General features: G+C 34.1%; 3 protein-coding genes across 4 annotated transcripts; 2 read left to right on the top strand and 1 right to left on the bottom strand.

The window, feature by feature from the left end:
• Positions 1 to 1,430: 1,430 nt before the first annotated feature.
• Positions 1,431 to 6,917, top strand: LOC17888853 (chaperone protein ClpB4, mitochondrial). Its single transcript, XM_006293558.2, has 10 exons — positions 1,431 to 1,876; positions 2,216 to 2,434; positions 2,527 to 2,764; positions 3,040 to 3,235; positions 3,356 to 3,410; positions 3,569 to 3,719; positions 4,023 to 4,331; positions 4,421 to 4,686; positions 4,881 to 5,810; positions 6,389 to 6,917. Exons 1-10 carry the CDS (start codon positions 1,601 to 1,603, stop codon positions 6,683 to 6,685), a joined length of 2,937 nt encoding a protein of 978 aa, XP_006293620.1. The 5' UTR covers positions 1,431 to 1,600; the 3' UTR covers positions 6,686 to 6,917.
• A 2,415-nt stretch (positions 6,918 to 9,332) lies between these two features.
• LOC17888599 (U-box domain-containing protein 14) lies at positions 9,333 to 11,301 on the top strand. Its single transcript, XM_006294055.2, has 2 exons — positions 9,333 to 10,006; positions 10,359 to 11,301. Exons 1-2 carry the CDS (start codon positions 9,429 to 9,431, stop codon positions 11,221 to 11,223), a joined length of 1,443 nt encoding a protein of 480 aa, XP_006294117.1. The 5' UTR covers positions 9,333 to 9,428; the 3' UTR covers positions 11,224 to 11,301.
• A 6,219-nt stretch (positions 11,302 to 17,520) lies between these two features.
• LOC17888769 lies at positions 17,521 to 21,496 on the bottom strand. 2 transcript variants are annotated; one of them, XM_023784932.1, is made up of 6 exons: positions 21,461 to 21,496; positions 19,928 to 20,280; positions 19,602 to 19,664; positions 18,778 to 19,506; positions 18,116 to 18,199; positions 17,521 to 17,852 (listed from the first exon to the last, which is right to left on the bottom strand). In XM_023784932.1, exons 2-6 carry the CDS (start codon positions 20,213 to 20,215, stop codon positions 17,811 to 17,813), a joined length of 1,206 nt encoding a protein of 401 aa, XP_023640700.1. In that variant the 5' UTR covers positions 20,216 to 20,280; positions 21,461 to 21,496; the 3' UTR covers positions 17,521 to 17,810. The 2 variants fall into 2 exon arrangements, with proteins under 2 accessions (XP_023640700.1, XP_023640701.1); XM_023784933.1 differs by lacking the exon at positions 21,461 to 21,496 and adding an exon at positions 20,435 to 20,481.
• Positions 21,497 to 22,536: the final 1,040 nt, after the last annotated feature.

Here is a 22,536-nt window from a genome sequence, read left to right as displayed (position 1 = left end):
TTCTTTAGAAAACTTCTTAATTTTGACAACTATTTTCGGATTTTATGGGTACTTTAGGTAGGTCCGGGTTGGTTTAGGTAGATACTACTACTCATACCCAAATATTTTTTGGGTATTTATCGGATTTCATAAATCAATACCCAAAATACATGAACCTGAAAAAGAACTGAACCGAACCCGACCCGAAAAGTTATAAATACTTATTAGGTTCTTATATGACTAACTCTGAAATACCCGAAATCGAAAGACCCGACCTGAAACCGATCCGAATACCCAAATACTCAGGCCTAATGAATCTTAATGAAAGTCCTAGAGGGATCATCAGTTACTAATATTGTTTGATAAAACATATCAAACAACACTAAATAAATTAGATCTTCGTTGGATGATTGATTGATGCGTGGAATTTAGGAATGGTGGTTATACATGTTTACGAACTTTGTCGCCCAACAATTTTGCAATGCTCCCGAAAATTTTAGAAATTCTTTTGAATCACTCCTAAAGATGATTTAAATATTATGAATATTACAACACACATAAGATTATATGAAAGAGTGTTTTTTTCTAACAATAGAATGCAAAGAGTGTTTGTAATTTAGTTGTTTTGAGTTGCTAAGTATTTAAATGCAAACTAGACAAACAATAGAAAAATGCAGTCTCACAGACGACGCCCTAAAAACAAATACTACAGCCGAATTTTGATGCATTAAACACTTTGATGCTCATTATCCGGTGTATTGTCACCTTTTGCGTCTACAACCAAACTTTTAATTGTTAAATCGGCATTAGTTGCCATTTCAATCTCATCTATAGGATCACTATTTATGTTCTATAGTTCCCAAGTACTCATTTGGTGTCTGATTCAAGGACTCATCGTCTCATCCACATCCCTCACTTAAGTGGATGGAATCTAGTGTTTGCTCCTATTCATGTTTTGTATGTTATCCATTTAGCTCTCTTAGCGGCGGTAATTCTAGCTATTTTGGTATTGTAAAACATAGCCCTGGGCAGAAAACCCGGTACCGAAGAACCGCATCGGTTGGCACCCGGTTAAGGCGGTATCGGTTCGGGTACGATTCCAACGGAATTACCGAATGGGTTTTGATGGCAAGGTAAAATGGACTTCGGTCCGGTTCGGGTTTTACCTTAAGTTAATATGGACCACTGATTATACTCGATACTCTAAGCAAACAAATATATGCCATTTAGGGTTATGATACCCTAACACCAAGAGTTCTTTACTTTGACATACCAAAATGATGTTTTTTCATTGTTCTCATTTTTTCATCTGCTACTTGAGTTAACATTGACACGTGTCACGATGTTGTTAATGGCTAACTTTGAAAACCAATGTTTATATAATAAGATATTAAAAACTAATTTAAGCAAAAGCAATTGAGATCACTCCCTTCACAATGAAGAGCATCTGAGAATTTGACACACACATAAATTTCTATTTTCTTCTACAAACTTCTTTTGCCTCTTCTCCAAGCTTCTTCTCTCATAGTCTCATGTATATACAAACCACCGTTGCTGCTTCATCTCCACTTCCAAAACCCTAAACCCAAAAAAACTCATCAATTTCTCCGATTGACCTCTCATGGCGTCGAGAAGACTGTCCAAATCTATTACGTCAGCCATCAAGGCTCAATACACTTACTCGAGACCTTCTCTTCTCCTCCGTTCTCGCTCCCTCTCTGCCTCTGCTCACAATATCTCTCCTAATTCCTCTATTTTCCGGCCAACTTCGTTCATCGGAGACGGACTCGCCGGTAAATACAACTCGTCTGTAACTTCCGCCGCTGCGAACGGCCAATTCTTGCCTCTTTCTTTCCAATTCCCTTCTCCGCGTAGCTTCTCCACCAGTACAGCTCAGGTTCGTGATTGATTACATGGCGATTTCAGTTTATTTCAGTGTTCATGGCTCAATTTTGATCTTTGTACAATAACTGCATCTTTAGTTTTACAATCTTAAAAGCTTAAAAGCAAATACCGAAAAATTCTGAGATTGAAAACGAAAGCAGAGAACTTACTGGGAGCTTAAATTTCATGAATCTTAGAAACTAACTACCATTACATTGGTTTGTTAGCATCAAGAACTGGTTAAGTACCATCATGTCGATAACTTCTTCCGTTTCTTTCTCGCTGATGTATCAGTTTTGATCTTAGAAGTGTTCAATTTTGTTGATTTGGTGTTTTAGTTCTTTATCTGTAGCCTACTCAAAATGAGTTTACGGAGATGGCATGGAAAGGGATCCTCGATGCAGTTGATGCAGCTCGTGTTTCGAGTCAACAGATTGTGGAATCTGAGCATTTGATGAAAGCTCTTCTTGAGCAAAAAGATGGTATGGCTAGGAGGGTATTTGCCAAAGCGGGAATCGACAACTCCTCTCTTCTTCAGGCTACAGATTCCTTCATATCTAAACAACCAAAGGTGTTGCGTTGTTGCAGCTACTTTTTCTTTCTATGTGCATTTGAAAATGATTTTTCTTTAGGAATTAACTTAGCTTTCTTGTGATTTTGCAGGTTACAGGTGATACGAGTGGTCAGATGCTAGGTTCATCTATTAGTGCTATATTAGATAGCGCAAAGAGGCATAAGAAAGAGATGTTAGATAGTTATGTATCGGTCGAACACCTTCTGTTGGCCTATTATTCAGATGTAAGGTTTGGACAAGAACTTTTCAAGGACGTTAAACTTGATAAGGAAGCCCTAAAGGATGCTATTAAAGCTGTCCGCGGTAGTCAACGAGTAACTGATCAAAGTAAGTTTTATGTTTTTTGCGCCTCAGATGTAGTAAGTACACATTGTGGATGCTGTATATCCTGTGGGAAATTTAAACATATGCTACTTGTGGGAACGTTGCTTGTGATATCAAAGACTTGACTGAAACAGATAGATATTTTTCTTCTGTTCTGCTTTGTATATTGTGAGGATTGATAGCATCGATATCTCATTACATATTCTGTTACCCTACATTCTCTTATGTTTGTCTTAATGACTTCCACCTACTCTCATTGCGTGATGTTACACATGCAGATCCTGAAGGAAAATATGAAGCACTTGAAAAGTATGGAAATGATTTAACTGAGATGGCTAGACGAGGGAAACTCGATCCTGTCATTGGGCGGGATGATGAAATTCGGCGTTGCATTCAGATTTTATGTAGGAGAACAAAAAACAATCCTGTTATTATTGGTGAACCTGGTGTAGGGAAAACTGCTATTGCAGAAGGGTAAGACTTTCAATTATATCCCTTGTTTTCATTTTCTTTTGTAAAGTCTCTTGAAATTTTTGTGATTTCATTCTCGGTAGCTGTCGTTAGACAAATTTGCTGAAATTTTAACTTTCACAGGTTAGCCCAACGGATTGTGCGAGGAGATGTCCCTGAACCTCTCATGAATCGAAAGGTTCATTCCAGTAAATTGAAATTGCTTCGGCTTTCTTCTTTTTAGCTTTTTTTTTTTTGGTTTTTTTTGGCCTTAGTCTGTTTGATGGTATATTGTATTCTCCTAGAAAGGCTAGCGGGAGATTTTAACATGTTTGGCTTGGTTTCTTTTTCATGTAGTTGGTATCTCTCGACATGGGTTCACTCCTTGCTGGTGCCAAATATCGAGGAGATTTTGAGGAAAGGTTGAAAGCAATATTAAAGGAAGTAACAGCTTCCAATGGACAGATAATCTTGTTCATTGATGAGATCCACACTGTTGTTGGTACAGGTGATTTTTTTATTTTATCCACATATTATAAACATTGATGATTTGTTATTATTACACATACATGTGTTCATAAATATTTGTGTTGCCCAAGTAAATTGTTGGGTGGATCTCTATTTAAGGTCTTTATTTCCTGTTAGAAGAACATGGCATCGCCAACTGAGGGTTAAAATGGAGATGAAAATTTGTGGTTAAGATCTGCTAATATTACATTTTTTACTCTTGTTTGTTTGACTCACTTTAGTACTTTGTTACTAGTAACATGAAGATAACGAACTGGCTAATATCATTGCTGCTCTTGCTTAGGAGCTATGGGAGGAGCAATGGATGCGAGCAACCTCTTGAAACCAATGCTTGGACGAGGTGAACTGAGATGCATCGGTGCAACTACATTGACCGAATACCGCAAATACATAGAGAAAGATCCAGCTCTCGAGCGTAGGTTTCAACAAGTGTTATGTGGTCAGCCCTCTGTTGAAGATACAATCTCGATTCTTCGTGGGTTAAGAGAGCGATATGAATTACACCATGGCGTTACTATATCAGATGGTTCCCTTGTTTCAGCAGCAGTTCTAGCAGACCGCTACATCACTGAACGCTTTCTGCCAGACAAAGGTATGGACATGCACTTTCTTTGATTCCTTACCAGTTTTTATTGGGAAAACCGTAGCAGTGTTTTCTAAGATGAATGCTCTTTATTTCAGCTATTGATCTTGTTGACGAAGCTGCTGCAAAGCTAAAGATGGAGATCACTTCTAAACCCACTGAACTTGATGAAATAGACAGAGCTGTGATCAAACTGGAGATGCAGAAGCTGTCTTTGAAAAATGATACTGATAAAGCTTCTAAAGAACGGCTACAGAAGATTGAGTGCGATCTGTCCACACTCAAAGATAAACAGAAAGAACTCAGTGACCAATGGGAGAAAGAGAAGTCGCTCATGACTAAAATACGTTCATTTAAAGAAGAGGTAAAACACTTATTCCTTACAGTGGTCTTTTAAGTATTGTTTGATCTTAAAAACCTAGGAATATAATGTCTTATAAAAAAATATCATACCGGACACTCACAGTTTCTTGTTCTGTATAGTACGTTTAGTGGTTGTTTATGCTGTTGGTATATAGGGATCCTAATGTCCTCCGTAACGTGTTCTGTGTATTTCAGATTGATAGAGTTAACCTGGAAATTGAATCTTCTGAACGTGAATATGATCTAAATCGAGCTGCTGAGCTTAAGTATGGAACACTTATGTCCCTCCAACGCCAGTTAGAAGAAGCTGAGAAGAATCTAACGAGTTTCCGACAGTCTGGACAGTCTCTACTCCGAGAAGAGGTTACTGATTTTGACATAGCAGAGATAGTAAGCAAGTGGACCGGTATTCCGTTATCTAATCTTCAACAATCAGAGAGAGAAAAGCTGGTTATGTTGGAACAAGTGCTCCACAACAGAGTTATTGGTCAAGACATTGCTGTAAAATCAGTAGCCGATGCTGTACGACGTTCAAGGGCTGGTCTTTCTGATCCTAACCGCCCAATAGCCAGTTTCATGTTCATGGGTCCAACAGGTGTTGGTAAAACTGAGCTTGCCAAAGCTCTAGCTGGATACCTTTTCAATACTGAGAATGCAATAGTGAGGATCGATATGAGTGAGTATATGGAAAAATTCTCAGTCTCACGGCTCATTGGTGCACCACCTGGCTATGTTGGTTATGAAGAAGGTGGGCAGTTAACTGAAGCTGTTCGGAGGAGACCTTACTCAGTTGTTCTGTTTGATGAGATTGAGAAAGCTCACCATGATGTCTTCAATATCTTGCTACAGCTGTTAGACGATGGAAGAATAACTGATTCTCAAGGGAGGAGAGTAAGTTTCACAAATTGTGTCATAATTATGACATCGAATATAGGATCTCACCACATACTTGAGACCCTCCGCAACAAGGAAGACAGCAAAGAAGCAGTTTATGAGATAATGAAGCGACAAGTTGTGGAGTTAGCAAGACAAAATTTTAGGCCCGAGTTCATGAACAGGATTGACGAATATATAGTTTTCCAGCCACTGGATTCAAAAGAAATCTCCAAAATCGTAGAGTTGCAGGTAACAATCCCTATTACCACCACTTTGTTTTTCATATTTAGTTTTCGGAATCTATATTCTTCTATCCATTAACGAGTGTCATAGAGTGTGCCAACATTCTTAATTACCATGATTTAACAACATCCACTTCTCTTACTAGTTTATAGGCATCCACTTAGTTTATAGTCCCTTTCTCTATTTGTTCAGTTTTGTGTTTAGGAGTCTTTGTTTTGTGAAAAATATGTCCGAACTGAAACCAACTTTTCTTGATTGGTTGAAAAATCTCAGTTTGACTGTTGAATAAGGGTAAAAAAATGGAAGTAAAAATACAAACAAATAATCACTTTATACTTTGGTATTAGTAAGTGTATGCTAGTGTATTTGATAAAAAGCAATTAGCTTTTAATGACTTTCAGTTTACTTGGTTTGATTCGGTTGTACTAAGTTTGATTTTGGTTTCGGTAGGTTTGCTTGTGTTTGAGAAATTTTAGTTAGGCTGAAGTGCTCTAGTCCAACCAATTTGTTTTGTTTTTTTTCTTTTTCTATAGACATTAGCTATACACATGTGACATATTTTACAACATTTGCGTAACGTGCAGATGAGACGGGTTAAGAATAGGTTGGAACAGAAGAAAATCAATCTTCAGTATACGCAAGAGGCCGTGGATCTCCTAGCTCAGCTTGGATTCGACCCCAACTATGGCGCGAGGCCTGTGAAGAGAGTGATTCAACAGATGGTAGAGAACGAAATCGCTGTCGGAGTTCTAAAAGGAGATTTCGCGGAAGAAGACACAGTTCTTGTCGACGTTGACCACCTCATGGCTAGTGACAACAAATTGGTTATCAAGAAGGTCGAGAGTAGTAATGCTTCTTCCACTGAAGAAATGGCTGCTTAGCTTTGTACAAAACAAAATTAGTCTTTCGGTAGATTCGTACATTAGTATCTTCTAACAGGTGTGGATTGTTATGTTACTTTTTAGTATCTTCTGCCGACAAAAGTAAATGGGAACGACACCGACATTAGCATTTGGAAAGTATTAAAACTTGGAACGGTGAATGTGTTAAAGATCATTTATGGATGGGTTTAATATAGGAACGTACGTACCAATGTGGTGGTACCATTACAGAGTTTTGTTCCCGATCTGATTTTCAAAATAAGGAGATGATGAAGCTTTGCAAATCTTTACCAAATCAAATTGAACAAACGTTGTGATTTAGAATTTAGAATATATAAAAAAGTTTAACCACGTTCTCTTGTCACCAAGAATTGAATTGGATCCTTCTTCTTTAATAGCTTCCGACATACTAGTATTTGTTTAACTATATAGTTTTTTCTTATTAATTCTTTTGTCTAATGCTTAGTCGAGTTAATATTCTCATTAGTGACACATTAGTATATGTAATAGTTAGTGACTTTGAAATGTCAGTCATGTCTTGTAATGAGGGAAAACAACCTGGTTCATCTAGTTTAAATAAATAGAATTTTAGTGGTTCTTTTATTTCTCTTAAAATTGTGAAATGAGACAACAATTTAGAAGATGTGAGAGTATTAGTGTGCACAAATAAAACCCTCGTTTATTCGATATTTGTCAACAAAACTAAATATATAATATGAAAAGAGAAAAAGTATATATCATTATTATCTCCTTCTCGAAAGAAATTAGATAGAAAATTTTTCAATATTATTCCAGTTAAATACCCTAATGCGTTGATTTCAACACTTACTATCAAAAATTCTATTACATGTAGATACCTCATGAACAACAACAACAAGATTTCAGTGTTAACATATGACAACATGGTACATGACACTCAAAATTCAAAAATCATATTTCCGCATTCTACACTAGTATTATGTATTTTAGGAGTTACCAACTCATTTTTCTTTCAAATTTTATATTGACTTTTTTAGTCATGTGAAATTTTTTCTTAAATTTATCTTGTGATTATTCAATGCTCAATCTTTAATATTTACAAATATTCTTAAGAATCGTGGACTTATTTTGCACAGAAATCGTGGAAGTTTGGAAGTATGATTCCAAAAAACATATATCTGAAGACTATGATATATGCACATTTCATAGATAATTGATATATGCACATTTCGACTATGTTAGTTATGAAAATTGAGAAATAAACTGAAGACGTTTGCACGAGATTGTTCAGAATATATATTTTGAGATTGAGAACGTTCACCACAATGTCTTTTAATTTTATTAAAAATAGTCAAGAAGTTACATAAAATCCTCAACGTCCTCTATTAAATACCCTTTACTAAAATATGAACAGTTAATAAAAATTTATAAGGTTTAAAATGTATTTTAAATGATAAATAATACTTGACAACTAGATTCAAGTGTTTGTAAAGTTTTATAAGGTTTTATAATATTTTTATAAAAATTTAGAAGGTAATTTAAGGTATTTTATAAGTTTACAAACACTCGAACCCATTATACTATAAATCATTTAGCGGTCAACATACGACAATGACAATGTGTCATATAATATTAGATAAAAAATTAATCAAAACTAAAACAAAAATAAAACACATTAAAGCAACAAAATGTGTAGATTTTGTATTAGAAGTTACATGTCTCTTTAATTGGTTTTATAAAAGAAGGTCTAGGGTTTATATTTTACAATTAAACAAAATTATAAGTCGGTTTAGGTTTATAAAGGAGGATTAGGGTTTAAATTTTAAAAGAAACAAAATTATATTTTGGTTTGGATCTATAAAAGAGTGGTTAAGGTTTAGAATTTTCAAATAAACAAAATTATATTTTGGTTTGGGTTTATAAAATAGTGGTTTGGATATAGATTTTATAATAAAAGAAAAAATATATTTTAGTTTGGGTTTATAAAAAAATGGTTAGCGTTTTGATTTTACAATTAGGCAAAATTATATGTCGAGTTGGGTAAAATATAAACCCCAATCCCCTTTTATAATCAAAACCGACGTACTAATTCCTTAATTAAAAATATACAATTTTGTTTCCTTAATTTGTTTTACTCTTCCAAGTTTAATTTTGATTAATTTTTTAAACATAGTATGATATAATATATTGTTTATATTTTGATTGACTAGTTAAAAAGAGGTGAATACATATGAACCAAAGTATTGTCCCTAAAAGTTAACAATAAACTAAACATTAAATAGGTCAAAAAAAAAAAAAAATAGAGCACTATCTTTGTTTTCGTTTTTTTTTTTTTGGTTCAATTTCATCAAACGAAATTATTTCAGATTTGTATTATGGTGAAAACATCATATAAGTCAACTTTCTTGAATTTAGTTTAGTTCATTAAAATATTTTCCCAATATTTTTCACATATACTATGATTCATGCCGTTGTCATTTATCTTTCTAACATTACAAAATACAAAGATTAGTACACAAAATTAATTTGTACAACTGCTTAACACAAAACTGATCTCAAATACTAAAAAAAAAAAAAAATCACAAAATCTCTCTAAAATCTCTACTTCCTCTGTTTTCGCCTAAAACAAACAAATTAAAAAACAGAACAGTCTCTCTCTCTCTCTCTCTCTCTCTCTCTCTCTCTCTCTCTCTCTCTCTCTCTCTCTCTCTCTCTCTCTCTCTCTCTCTCTTTCTCTCAAGCTTTACAGTTCTGATCGGCGATAATGGCGAAGTGTCACCGTAACAATATCAATCCTCTCATACTCCACCGCATACCCTCCGCTTCTTCTTCTTCTTCTTCTTCCTCCACCACCGGATCATCTTTCCGTAGAATCATCTTCGACGCTCTTAGCTGCGGAGGTAGCTCTCGTTACCGACGTGAACTCCAAGAAGAAGATTACCAAGAAAGTTCAAAATCGACGACAAAGGTCGGAAACGATTTAACAAAGAAGTCAGAGAAGCTCTGTGATCTGTTGAACTTAGCTGTGATTGAGAGTGGTGTTAAGACTAAGAAAAAGGAAGAAACGTTGGAGGTTCTGAAACGTGTTGTTAAAGATTTACAAACGGTTGAGGCGGTTAAGGCGGTTGAGGCGGTTGAGGCGGAGAAGGAGAAGGAGAAGATGGCTGTTGCGGCGAGTGAGGTTAGGTTGTTAGCAAAAGATGATAAGGAAGTGAGAGTGACACTTGCAATGCTTGGTGCCATTCCTCCTTTGGTTAGTATGATTGATGATGATGAGCATATCGAAAACGCGCAAATCGCTTCACTTTACGCTCTTCTTAATCTTGGAATTGGCAATGATGCGTGAGTCTTTCTCATTTACATTACATTGCATTGCATGTTTCTTCTGCATTACTAAGTTTTTGTGATTCTTAGGTTTGATTCTTGAAACATTTCTCCGATTTTTTGATGTTTTTTTAGTTTACTGGTTGTGTATGATTTTGGTTGTTGTTGACTTGTTGTTGTTGTTTGGTTTGCTTCTTTTAGGTGAAAATTTATTAGTTTTGTTTTGAGATGTCACTCTCAATACTTTTTTTCGGGTTTGATCTGTTTTTGTTATATGTTTTTTTCTGAAGCTAGGACACTAGTAAACTAGAAGCATTAAATTCGATCATTTGTTTCAATGACATATGTGTTACATTCTCTGTTTTTTCAGGAACAAAGCAGCTATTGTTAAAGCGGGTGCGGTTCACAAAATGTTGAAGCTAATCGAGTCGTCATCAAAGCCTCCGAATCAAGCGATTTCCGAGGCTATTGTGGCTAATTTCCTAGGATTAAGCGCTTTGGATTCCAATAAACCGATCATCGGTTCCTCGGGTGCGATTGTTTTCCTAGTGAAAACGTTGAAAAACTTTGAGGAAACTAGTAGTTCAAGACAAGCTAGAGAAGACGCTCTTCGAGCACTTTACAACCTCTCAATACATCATCAAAACGTTCCATTTATCCTCGAAACCGATCTGATTCCTTTTCTTTTGAACACATTGGGAGATATGGAAGTTAGCGAGAGGATTCTCGCAATTTTAACCAATGTAGCATCAGTCCCCGAAGGAAGGAAAGCCATCACGGCTGTAGCTGAAGCGTTTTCCATATTGGTTGATGTATTGAACTGGAATGATTCAGTAAAATGTCAAGAGAAAGCGATATACATCCTCATGTTAATGGCTCACAAGGGGTATGGAGACCGAAGAGCGATGATCGAAGCGGGTATCGAATCTGCATTGCTTGAATTAACACTTATAGGAAGCCCCTTGGCGCAAAAGCGAGCCTCGAGGGTACTAGAGTGTTTAAGAGTTGTGGACAAAGGGAAGCAAGTCTCAGCTCCAATCTGTGGAGTATCTTCTTCTTCTTCTTCATTGAGTCGAGAGAGAGGTCATGAGATAAGGATGAGTGACGAGAGAAAAGCAGTGAAGCAGTTAGTGCAACAGAGTTTGCAATGCAACATGAAGAGGATTGTGAAGAGAGCTCATTTACCACATGACTTTGTTACTTCACAACATTTCTCAAAGAGTTTAACTTTCTAAATTCAAAGAGTGTAATCTTTGATTGAATCATCGTTATATCATTGACTCATTATCCAATAAAAGTTGTTACTAGGAAAATCAAATTACTAACACATATATTTGTATAATTTATATAGTGTTGTTTCTAAATTTTTAACATTCTTGAACTACATAAGAGTCATATAAATGGTAGTTTTAACTTTATAACCAAGGTTAGGTCAGTGACAAAACAGTGGCATTGAGTGTAATTGTGAGGAAGATGAGGAGTAAATTATACTGATTGAGATCTTCACATTGACCAAGTAAGTTTTTTTTTTCAAAATATTTTCGTAATGTTCATTTTAAGACCCCAAACTTAACGCAAGTTACAATATTGTCCATCAAAGATTATTATATAGTTTCTATGTACATTAAGCATGCATTGGTCCACTCGTGGATCGTGCTGAAAATATATATTATAAGACTTTCTGATACCATTGTTCGTTGCACACTCGTGGGATTTGCGAAGAAGAACCGACAACTCCATTTTCGTACGTTGTTTAACGTAAAAGACAAATCTTGGAAAACCCCAAAATGTTGATTCAAATGTAGTATTTTTGTTTCTTTTGGGTAATGATTTAAGGGTATTGTTATTAGACCATTTTTTTTAATATAAACCTTGTCGACTGATCGAATTAGTCTTGGTAGAAACACACCAAAATATTTTAGAGTGGATATTTCTCCGAAAGACCACCACACTGTATATCCCGAATTTGGAATGATATAATATTGCGATTCAGAGATATATATACAATTATGTAATTCGTATGTATAGTTTGAAGTGTTTCTTATTGTGTAAAAGTCAATAGTATCTTCTACGATCACATGCACAACTATTTTGTGTGTGTAAGGGATGGAGACAGTGTGTAGTAATATGGAATATATTGAAGGAGACGTGCATATTTATTAACATTATAATTTAAGTGTATACGACAAAGGGATCAACGACTAGAAAAATATATGGTGAGACATTTACCACGGATACGACTGTTCTTGAGTAGATGTGTATGGACATTATATGTATGTTTATGTTACTACGGATTCGACTGGTGACGAAAAGCTTTAGACTTTGCGATTCAAAATGTGTTGGCACTTAAATATAAGATGGTTCACTATTCTCATTTTTGGCTCCCAACCTTATTTTCCGAGACCATATAACTTTGGCTAGTGGCAACTATATGAAATGGTGGCTCAATTTATGAGCAAAAAGGATGTAATCATGTAGCACTAATGCACTAGATCCTATAAAAATTTGTAGTAAAATGTGTTATGGACGAAAATATTACTAAGATGGCTAACTTTCCGGAAAGTTCTCATGGTTGTATTTTTTTTTTTACATGATTTTTTTTATATATAAATCTGATCGCCTGATTCGGTCAGGTCTGGGAGAAATACACCAAAATACTACGAGAAAGATTCATTGTCTGCATTTCTTATTATCTGGTAAACCAATTAGGTCTAAGTTCAACTAACATATTTTTCACAAAAATAATATTAAGAGCTTGGAGAATCGAACTTGGGATGTCGGAGTTGGACCCTTTCAGCCAAGCTGCCCTGCCACTCGCCCATCACCTCCCGGACCTTTTTACATGTTTTGCAAAAAGAAACAATTATGAGCAAGGCCTCTCAATTTATTTCTTGACATAACATATAATTGTAATAAAAAAACGCATCTCTCGTAGAGTTAGAGAACCTAAGAAATAAGATCTCTTCGATACAGGTAAAAGTTAGTTATTTCTTTCTTATAGGATAATATTATATTGATGGATGATCAATATAAATAAACGAGACAATGATGAATAGAAACAAGTGTATGCACGATTACATTTATTAGGTATGTAACATATCTCTTTAATTATATTGTTAAATATGAAATCCCACTGATGAAAAGAATAGAGAAGAGGATACATCTGATCAGGTCGGTGCAGATCAGCCAACAATCTGGTTGTTGCATTTAAATCATTCCTCTTATGCGTAACAATATTATGGTCATGGACCGACCTACATAATTGTGATTGCAAGGGCCGGCTGCAGTAAATGATTTATAGTATTTATTTTGAAAACTGAACATTTGTAAAAACTAGAGAAATAGATTGTACAAACAGAATAAAGAGGGATAATTTCACTAAAACTGAAAGGAAAATACATATTTAAAACTAACATGTATTCTATTGAATATTAACATTATATGATATTGGCACTAGAAGAAACGAAAAGTATAAATACCTATTTTAAATTTTGCAGTTTTAGCTTCAATATGTTTTTGCAGTTTTAACCGAGAAAAACGTGATTTTGCAGTTTTAACGAGAAAATGTGAGTTTTTGGAGTTTGCGGAAAACATGGTTTTAAATTATGGCGTGAAGCATATTTTTTCGATTTGAATGACAAATTCTACTCTCCAGCAGATCCAAAGTCAAGTTTTAAACTACTACTATTTTTGAAAATACCCTCCATCTCTGATCTCTCCCAAATGAATTCGAACTTGGAGAGCTTCCTTATCAATATTTTTTTGTTTCTTTCAAAGAGGTCATGCATTTTCAGACATAAGTTACGATATTTCCCATAAGATATATACATTTCATTTTTTAGAGAAAAGCAAATAGCTAGAGAGATACTTCATTCTACATTAATGAAACATGCATTGGTCCACTCGTGAATCATGCATATAATAATGTGTCCGCTAAAATATTTACTACCATTCCATTTCCTTTTTTTGTATACCAATGTTAGTTGCACACTCGTGGGAGTTGGGAAGAACCGACAACCATTTTTGTACGTTGTTTATATAAATATATTGTACTTAGTTGTGAGCTAACGTAAAAGACGAATCTTGGGAAACCCAAAAAATTTGTAGCTCATCTACAAGTACTATATATAGATCTTGTTATTAAGCGATTAATGGAGCTTCTTAAAGTTCATTGATAGTTTTCTTAGAACTTTTTTTTTTGTTTTAAACTAGGTTTTACTTTTTTTCTGTAGAAAGTAGAGAAAGATTTGGGGGAAAATTAGTTATTATGGTGTGTTATCGATCTAAAGAAATTAATTGATATAATATATATAAACTAACTTATGTTTAATCTATATATTGAACAGAAAATATATAAACATGAATAACTAAATATTCTAAAAATCTCTTAAATATCATTTCTACAGTTTATTTCAACTTAAATCTCAGGGATCCGACGGATTTTTGATGGTCGATAATACTTGGTCCACAAAATACACATTTTTCTTTCCAGAATATCTCCCATATATAGTAGCGCTTGAAATTTCAGTAATCCAACATTTTCTTTTGTGGTAAGAAGGATGCCACTAACAACATTACTTACTTTTATTTCATTCGAACAACAATTTTGGTCAACGATATGGGTATTAGATTGTGAGCTTCCAACCTAAAACCAATTGGCAATAAGTGTAGAGGCCCATATATCTTATATAATAGTCAGGATCCTACTCAACTTACAATGTGGGATATTGTATCCCTAATAATGGGTAGGTACTACGTGAGTATAGTTTGAAGTTGTCCATGTTGTAATAAATATGATATCTTCTTAAAGCACATGCATTGCTCTTTTTGTGTGTTTAGAAGGGATGGAGACAGTGTTATAGTATGTATGAACATGTAGTAATTTGAAAGAGACGTGCATATTTACTAATATCACAACTTGTGTATACGACAACATGCATAGAAATATATATATACAATGAGATATTTACTCGACACTAGTGTTCTTAGGTAGATGTTAAGATATGAACATTCTATTTATGTGTTTTAGCGGATTTGATTGATTGGTTAGAAAAAACTTTAGACAGTGTGATTGAAATATTATGGCTTTATTTGCTTTCAATTGTTCTTTAATATTCAAAATCATGTATCTTTCTTTGCACAAGGAATAAAGTGTCGGCTCCAAAACTCTTCAAACTCGGTTTTGATCGATCTTGCAAGAGGTTTATATAGAAACTTGGGTTGCAAAGACATTAGGAGTAGAAAAATTAGTTGTTGAGATATTAGAAACAGTTAAGCTCTTTACCAAAGTCACTTCTACAATCTCGTTAATGCCAATGGTGACTTTGGTAAAGAGATTAGAGTTTCTCAACAACCAATTTTTCAGTATTAAAACAAATATTTCCTCTGTTCTATAATATAAGATGTTTAAGAAATTTTGTTTTGTTTCAATTTATAAGATGTTTTACAAATTTCTAAATAGATTTTAATGTTGTTTTAATATTTTTGACTCTTTTAATTCTGTAGTATTTCTTATGATTGGTTAAATTTTTATTTTTACTTAACTATTAAATGATATTAATTTATTAATTACTTGAAATTTTTTTTTTAATCTTTGTGGTTTTAGCTCAAACCTCTTATAATTTGGAACAAAGGGAGTATTATACTATCCGCTCTTCATTCTTGGTCTGATATCAGTCGAGAATTGTAGCTTTAAATCTGTAGGAGCGCAAAAATCAAATCTAAAAAAATACGAATTTTATTAATGAGAACGATATCATAAAGACATTACAACAACATAATTTAAAAATATAAATTTAAATCTCGGAGGCAAGATATGATATCTTTGTCCTTAATCCAATAAATCGGCCGTAAGTGCTTTGGTCTATCACGATTTATGAATCACAAGATACAACCGATTACGAACTATTACTCGAGCACACGAGTAATAGACTCAAACGAACTAAATCTACTATATACTCTCGAAACTATAAAACTAAGAACTTACTTGAACAAAGCAAGAGAGAAGAGAGGTTTAGAACTAAGAGGTTTAGATGCTTTTCCGTTTTTTGAGTGTGAAAAATAATGAGAGCCTCCTCCCCTTTATATAGTAGTGGAGTAGAAGAAGATAGGGCTCCAGAAGAATATCCTCGGCATATTCTGTAGAATATTCTAGGCATATTATGCAAAATATTTTCGGCATATTCTTTGAAATGCACACCAAACCTAATATTAAATTGGGCCTAAACAAAGCCCAAAAACCCTCAAAATGTCTAAAGCCATGAGCCTGCAAGCCCACAAGCCCATTAGCCCGCGCCCGGCTTGGTTTGGTTTGGTTCGGGATTTTTTGCAAAAAATCAGACCAAGTGGCTCACTTCACACCCTTATTTCTCATTCCATTCAACTCATTTTTTGACATATGAGTATACCATTTTGTAGTAATCGTTACCAGATTTCCATTGCACTATCAAGCTCACAATTCCGTTCAGCCATTTGGCCGGAAAGTTGCCGAAAAGTCATCGTAAAAAATCTGCAATTTTTCAGAAACTTATTTCTGAAAATTTTCAGTTCCAACAAAATCATCCCATAAAACTTGAGCTTCCTCCACCATTGATATGGATGTTTTTAGTGTGGAATCAATTTCGTTCATTATCTAAGTGATTAGCATGGAATTCACAACTTCCTACTGTTCAATTTCATCCTCATTGGTAGGTTTCTCTAAGGTTGGTTCGCAAGGCATTCCGCATATGCTTTGTCCACTCTTCATAGTTTTCTCCCTTCAATTGAACAGTAATAATGTTAAGGATGATGGAGATAAAATGGTGAAGTCATGTCTTTGTCTCCCACCGTTAGCTTACTTCCCAAATCCATAGTTCTCATCATTTCCGCGAAGTATATCTTCCGCTAATTTTCCACCATCGTCGTTGTGAGAAATTTGCCGTATTGGACTTCCTCGACCATGATCTCTTCTTTCTATTATTCATTGTTTTTGTTATTCATATTCATGAGAGAATATTTATACATAACATGTGAAACCCTAAATAAAAGACTAAGTAACTTTGACATATTTTTTAAAAATGGTACACTAGTATGTAATTGAATTTTGATGACCAATCTGGTTAGTACACGTAGAATGTTGAATAAGTTACGGTACGTTGTTGGGAGTGGTAGGTGGTAGGTGATGTTCGTTCGGCAGTCGCAGGAGACTTGCGATTGCGATTACAACTAAAAGTTGTTCGTTTCATAATCGTAGAGTCCTACGACTAGTCGCTGCGATTGCGACTGAAATTTTTTTATCGCAGGAAAAAACAGTGACACGACTATTTTAATTACGATTAGTCGCAGGAACTAGTCGCGCGATGAAGAAACGAACAACATCTCACGATTTATAAGCCGCAGCCGCCTGCTGTTATGAAACGAACATGGCCTATGTTTCGTCATTGCCATAGGGAACCAAACTGCATACCCTTCCCTCCTCTCGTATTGTTCATAAAAGAGATTAAAATTTTGTTCAAAAACTCATCTATGCTCTATGATATGAAAAACTAATGATACGGAAATAAAAACAATGACCATCCATTCCAAGTTCAAATGTATACATGCCACACATGTTAAACATATGTGACATTCTAGAAACAAAACTAGTCTTTAAAAACTGAAGTTTTAGATTAAAAAAAAAAGTCTTAAAATCTTTAAAAAACGAAACTCTCTAGCAATTAAGAAAAACAAATAACAAGAAGAGCAAGATATGATCATTATAGGTTCAATATATATCTTCTTTACTCTTCTAATCTTTGCTCCCAACACTTTTAAAGGTGGATGGAGCATCTCTCTCCACCCTTGGCTACTCGATATTGGCCTTGAGCTCATCAAAAGTGAAACCACGCTAGTCCCGGAAAAAAAGAAAAAAGCTAATCAGAGTCACTTCACCATGTCAAAATATATCATTTAAGATGTGATTAATTGACCATCATTATTGGGGGTATCTTAGAAGGCTAAGATATCTCAATTTTGCAAAGGAAATATCTTATATAAGCTAGTAACCATATTCATGTTTAGTGTAATTGGTTCAACATAATTACATAAACATGATATTATCAACCACAAAATAATAAAATGTGAGGAGAGTTTTTGAATGATGGAGATTACCCTTAGCTCATACTGTGACATCTTCATAACTTGTTCAAGTTTCAATTCACCATCCATGAGTCGTCCAGCTAACAATCGTGAATACTGCAAATTAACAAACATTAAGAGTCAAACAATGAAACATTCAATTACATAAAAAGTGAAATAAACGAAGAAAATTATATATATACTGCGTCTATATCTAGAATGTTAGATCAGAATCAAGACAAACAAAAAATTAATACTCCCTCTGTTTCATTCAGTGAAATAAACGAAGAAAATTATATATATACTGCGTCTATATCTAGAATGTTAGATCAGAATCAAGACGAACAAAAAAATGATACTCCCTCTGTTTCATAAAGAGTGCCAATCTAGAGATTTTTCCTTCTTCACAAATATTGTCACTCTACAATTCCAATATATTCTTTTACTCTAAATTTCTTAGTTTACCCTTAACCCAAAGCTCATTCATAGAATTTAAATCAGTAATCACTAATTAAATAGAGCCAAATATATATAATTTCCCCTTTTCTTAATTTGTGTGTGTTTATGAAAACAAAGGACTATTTTAGGATGAAATATTTTTCAAAGTTTAGGGTTTTGGGAACACATGCATTGACCAAAAAGAAAGAAAGAACACGTAAAAAAAGAATTGGAGGATAAAAAGGATGAAAACTAACCATGAATTCAGTGACAAGAATCTCCAACTTTTCTTTGTACTTTGGCATATCTTGTGCCAAAGAATCATACAAACTCTGCTCAAGAGCTCGCACCATAGGAACAACATTATCTGGCCAGAAAAAATCAAACTCACCAACTTCTTTCTTCTTTCTTGCATGACACCTACCCTTAACTGCTTTTAGAAGCTCATCCAATGTCTTGTCGCGAACCGAATCACCGGTTAACAAACCAAATCCCTCCAAGATCAAACCATAAGTCAGAGGACTCGTTCTCTTAGCTTTTCTGACATACCTTTTCCGGACAGGTCCTAGGCACTTTGGAGTGATCTTAGTCGTTTGGTTTTCCTCCTGATCAATGGCAGGAAGATCACCAAATCTTGAGGCCGTCTCAGTCACAAGATGATCAATCTCTTGCTTTTGATGCATGTCAAAGTCATCATCACTAAGCTTTCTTAGCTTCTTCTTGGCAAAATCATAAACATTTTGCACTATGAAGTCATGAGGATACCCTGCACGGCTTGGGATTTGTTTATCCTCTGGCACAAAATGCACAACACAGCTTTGAAGCACAGATTCCGCGTGCACCTCGTCGCGATGGAAGCTGTAGAAGAGGCTTCTTGCACCGTTGGATTTCCATTTTGCAATAGATTTTGCATCCACGTCCTCTGGGCGGTAGAACCATTGCACTTCAAGCTTCACATACTTTTCTTTGTTTGGTATGTAAATGTCCTGTCCAACACACAATTTAATTAAATGATGACATGAGTATAAGAACTAAAAATGATCATATCATTTTATTTTTTTGTGTTTTTGTTTTTACTAACCTTAATGATGGCACAATAGGGCTTGCGCTTAGGGTTCTCTGAAAACAAGAGCACTGAATCCTCCTATAGGGGGGAAAAATAATAGTCTAAATGGTTTATATATGTATAGATGTTTCACACATATTAACAAAAAATTCACTATATTTCTTAGCATATAACTCTTCATTAGTACACCAATATATATTCCAATTGTTGTAATAAGTCGTTAAAATCTATATATATTTCTTAGCATATAACTCTTCATTAGCACACCAATATTCCAATTTGTTGTAATAAGTCGTTAAAATCTTTTAAATTAATAAATCAAAAGGCAAAACCAAACTCACCAGCCCATATTGTTTGCCCTGAAACTTGAATGCCTGGAAATGATTTTTTTCCTTTTCTCCCTTGCCTGTAATCTTACTCACATCGCCGAATGGCTGCGCGCAATCCTCAGGTTTCCACTCTAACTCCGTTTCCTTTTTCTCATCCATTTCCTCGCAATCCTTTTTGCCCTCCCCCTGCTTCTTCTCCGTTTTTTCGATGTTTGAAAGCGATCCATTGGATCTTGGCGACACTTGATTCAACTCTTCGGTCAACATATCTTTCGTTAAAAACTTCCTGATGCGAGTCATAGTGAAATTTGAGCTTTTCGCAAAATCTTTGATGTATATCCTACAAATCTGTTTTTGTTTTCACCCTACAAATGAAGATTAAAACAAAATAAAAGAGTTGGCAACTTTGTGAATGATAATGCGCGAAGTAAGGTAACTTGAGAAAAAATTCTAGTCAATGTAACACTAAATGGGAAGTAAATAAATAGAGAAGATAGAGTTCTAATAATCTTTAAAAACCTTATATGGCTGATTGAAGTGACGTTTGAGATTAGATCATATGCAACGTTCTGATCTTTGATCCGAGAGATTGTACGGGCTTAGGCCCAAAATCTTTTAGTTATTAAAAAAAAGCACCCGTAAATTAATCTAAGGTATTTCTAAATGTTAATCAAATATGCATACAAAACCTAAAAACTCCAGAAATTTTCAAAAGACCGCGCAATTATACATAATTCAAACATATAACAAGCAGATCAATTAATTCAAAAATAACTCCTACATACCTTGTTATTTTTCCCACTTTAGCACATGTAAATAACTTTTTAACGGATATTTGACATTTTCATAATGACTTTTATATTGTAACAACTATAGGTGCTGTTCGTTTGGCAGTCGCAAGAGGCTCGCAATTGCGATTGCGACTGAAATATGTTCGTTTCGTAATCGCAGAGTCCTGCGACTGAAAATTGTTCATTTTGTAATCGCATGGTCCTGTGACTGGTCGTTGCGATCAATTGTTGCGATTGCGACTTAAACTTTTGATCGCAAAAGAAAACATCGACACAATTATTTTAATTGCGATTAATTATAGCGACTAGTCGCGCGATTATGAAACGAACAACATCTACGATTTATAATCAAAGTCGTAATCGCAATCGCAATCGCAGCCGCTTACAGTTATGAAACGAACTTGGTCTATGTGTTAATGTGTACAAAATTAGTTATTCGTACCGTGCCATGTATAGTAGAAAATGTATATGTAAATACTTTTACATCATTGGGAAACATTAAAAAACACCTTTCATATCACATTTGTTTTTATAAATACCCTAAAATATCGAAGGTATATCTAAACACTTAGTAACAAATGCAACCTAAAACTAAATGGCTCATACAATCAGAATAGGAGATCACTCAAACGTCAAATTTTTAACAAAAACACAAATTTTACCAACAAGAAAATTATACTTAAAACTTTGTAAAAAATAAACAAAAAAAGAAGAACAGTTTCACAATTCATATTAGTGTTACAAGAACGTGTACCTGATTCTCCTGATCCTTATCCCACCAAGACCCAATGCTTGAGTATGTTTCAGCTTCGTATTACAAAAATCAAACTACTCATATATATATTACAACATATGTTTTTTTTCTTCTTACAATGTTTTTGTGAGCATATCTCTTTTAAACTAGATTTATAAATCATCTATGTGCTTTATTATATATATATACTAGATATTATATATTAAAAAGTAACTTGTGTTTAGTAATTTCATTTTAGCTAGACTTAAGAAAAGAAGAAAAAAAGGAAAAATTTAAAATTAATATATAATATTTAAATGAAAATTTTATTAATTCCTTTAATAGCAATTAAAAGTAAATGTAAGTAATAGGAAACATTTAATTTTATTACAATGTATTTGGAGAGGTGAGCTGTAACAAAAGCTAAGTAACGTAAAAATTTGGGTTTTGTATGAACTAATTCCTAGTTATGTTATCTTCAACTTATGTAGACATGATATATAATCTTTTTCTTTATTAATAAAACAGTTGTCAGTAGAATTTGTACAAATGTAAAGTAGTTTTAATGAATTAATTGTCACCCAAAAAATAAAAAAGTAGCTTTAGTTTTCAAGAAAAGAAATAAAAAAGCAATGCCACACATGTATTATTGTTATCTTATATAAAATTTGTCCAACAAAAGTAACAGTTTGGAAGAGAAGACATTTACAAATTTACATAAACAATATATTTTCTCTGGACTAGTGAATGAGTGTGAACTTTTAGAAGTCTTCTTTAAGTGACTTGAATATGCCAAGAACATAGACATGATTGTTTTACTCTTGCAGTAAATTTTCTTGAAATTGTAATGATGCTCCTTTGATTTTTGTTTTTTTTTTCCTTTATTACTATTAAATTAAGTCAGGGTGGTTCAAAGGTTTTCTAGGTCCAAAATTAATTCTTTCACCCGTTGAAACCGGTTTAAATTTCTAAAATTATGGTGACTAATGTTACTCGAACCCTGGTGACGGAAAATTACAACCATTCGACCAAGGCGACTTGGTTTTTGATTTTTGTTTTTCAGCATGACATAATCCAAATTAGGATATGAATCGTCC

Source organism: Capsella rubella, unplaced genomic scaffold, assembly GCF_000375325.1.
Source record: "Capsella rubella cultivar Monte Gargano unplaced genomic scaffold, Caprub1_0 scaffold_4, whole genome shotgun sequence".
In the NCBI taxonomy this organism is placed as follows: domain Eukaryota; kingdom Viridiplantae; phylum Streptophyta; class Magnoliopsida; order Brassicales; family Brassicaceae; genus Capsella; species Capsella rubella.
This window is presented reverse-complemented; position numbering and strand designations above follow the sequence as displayed.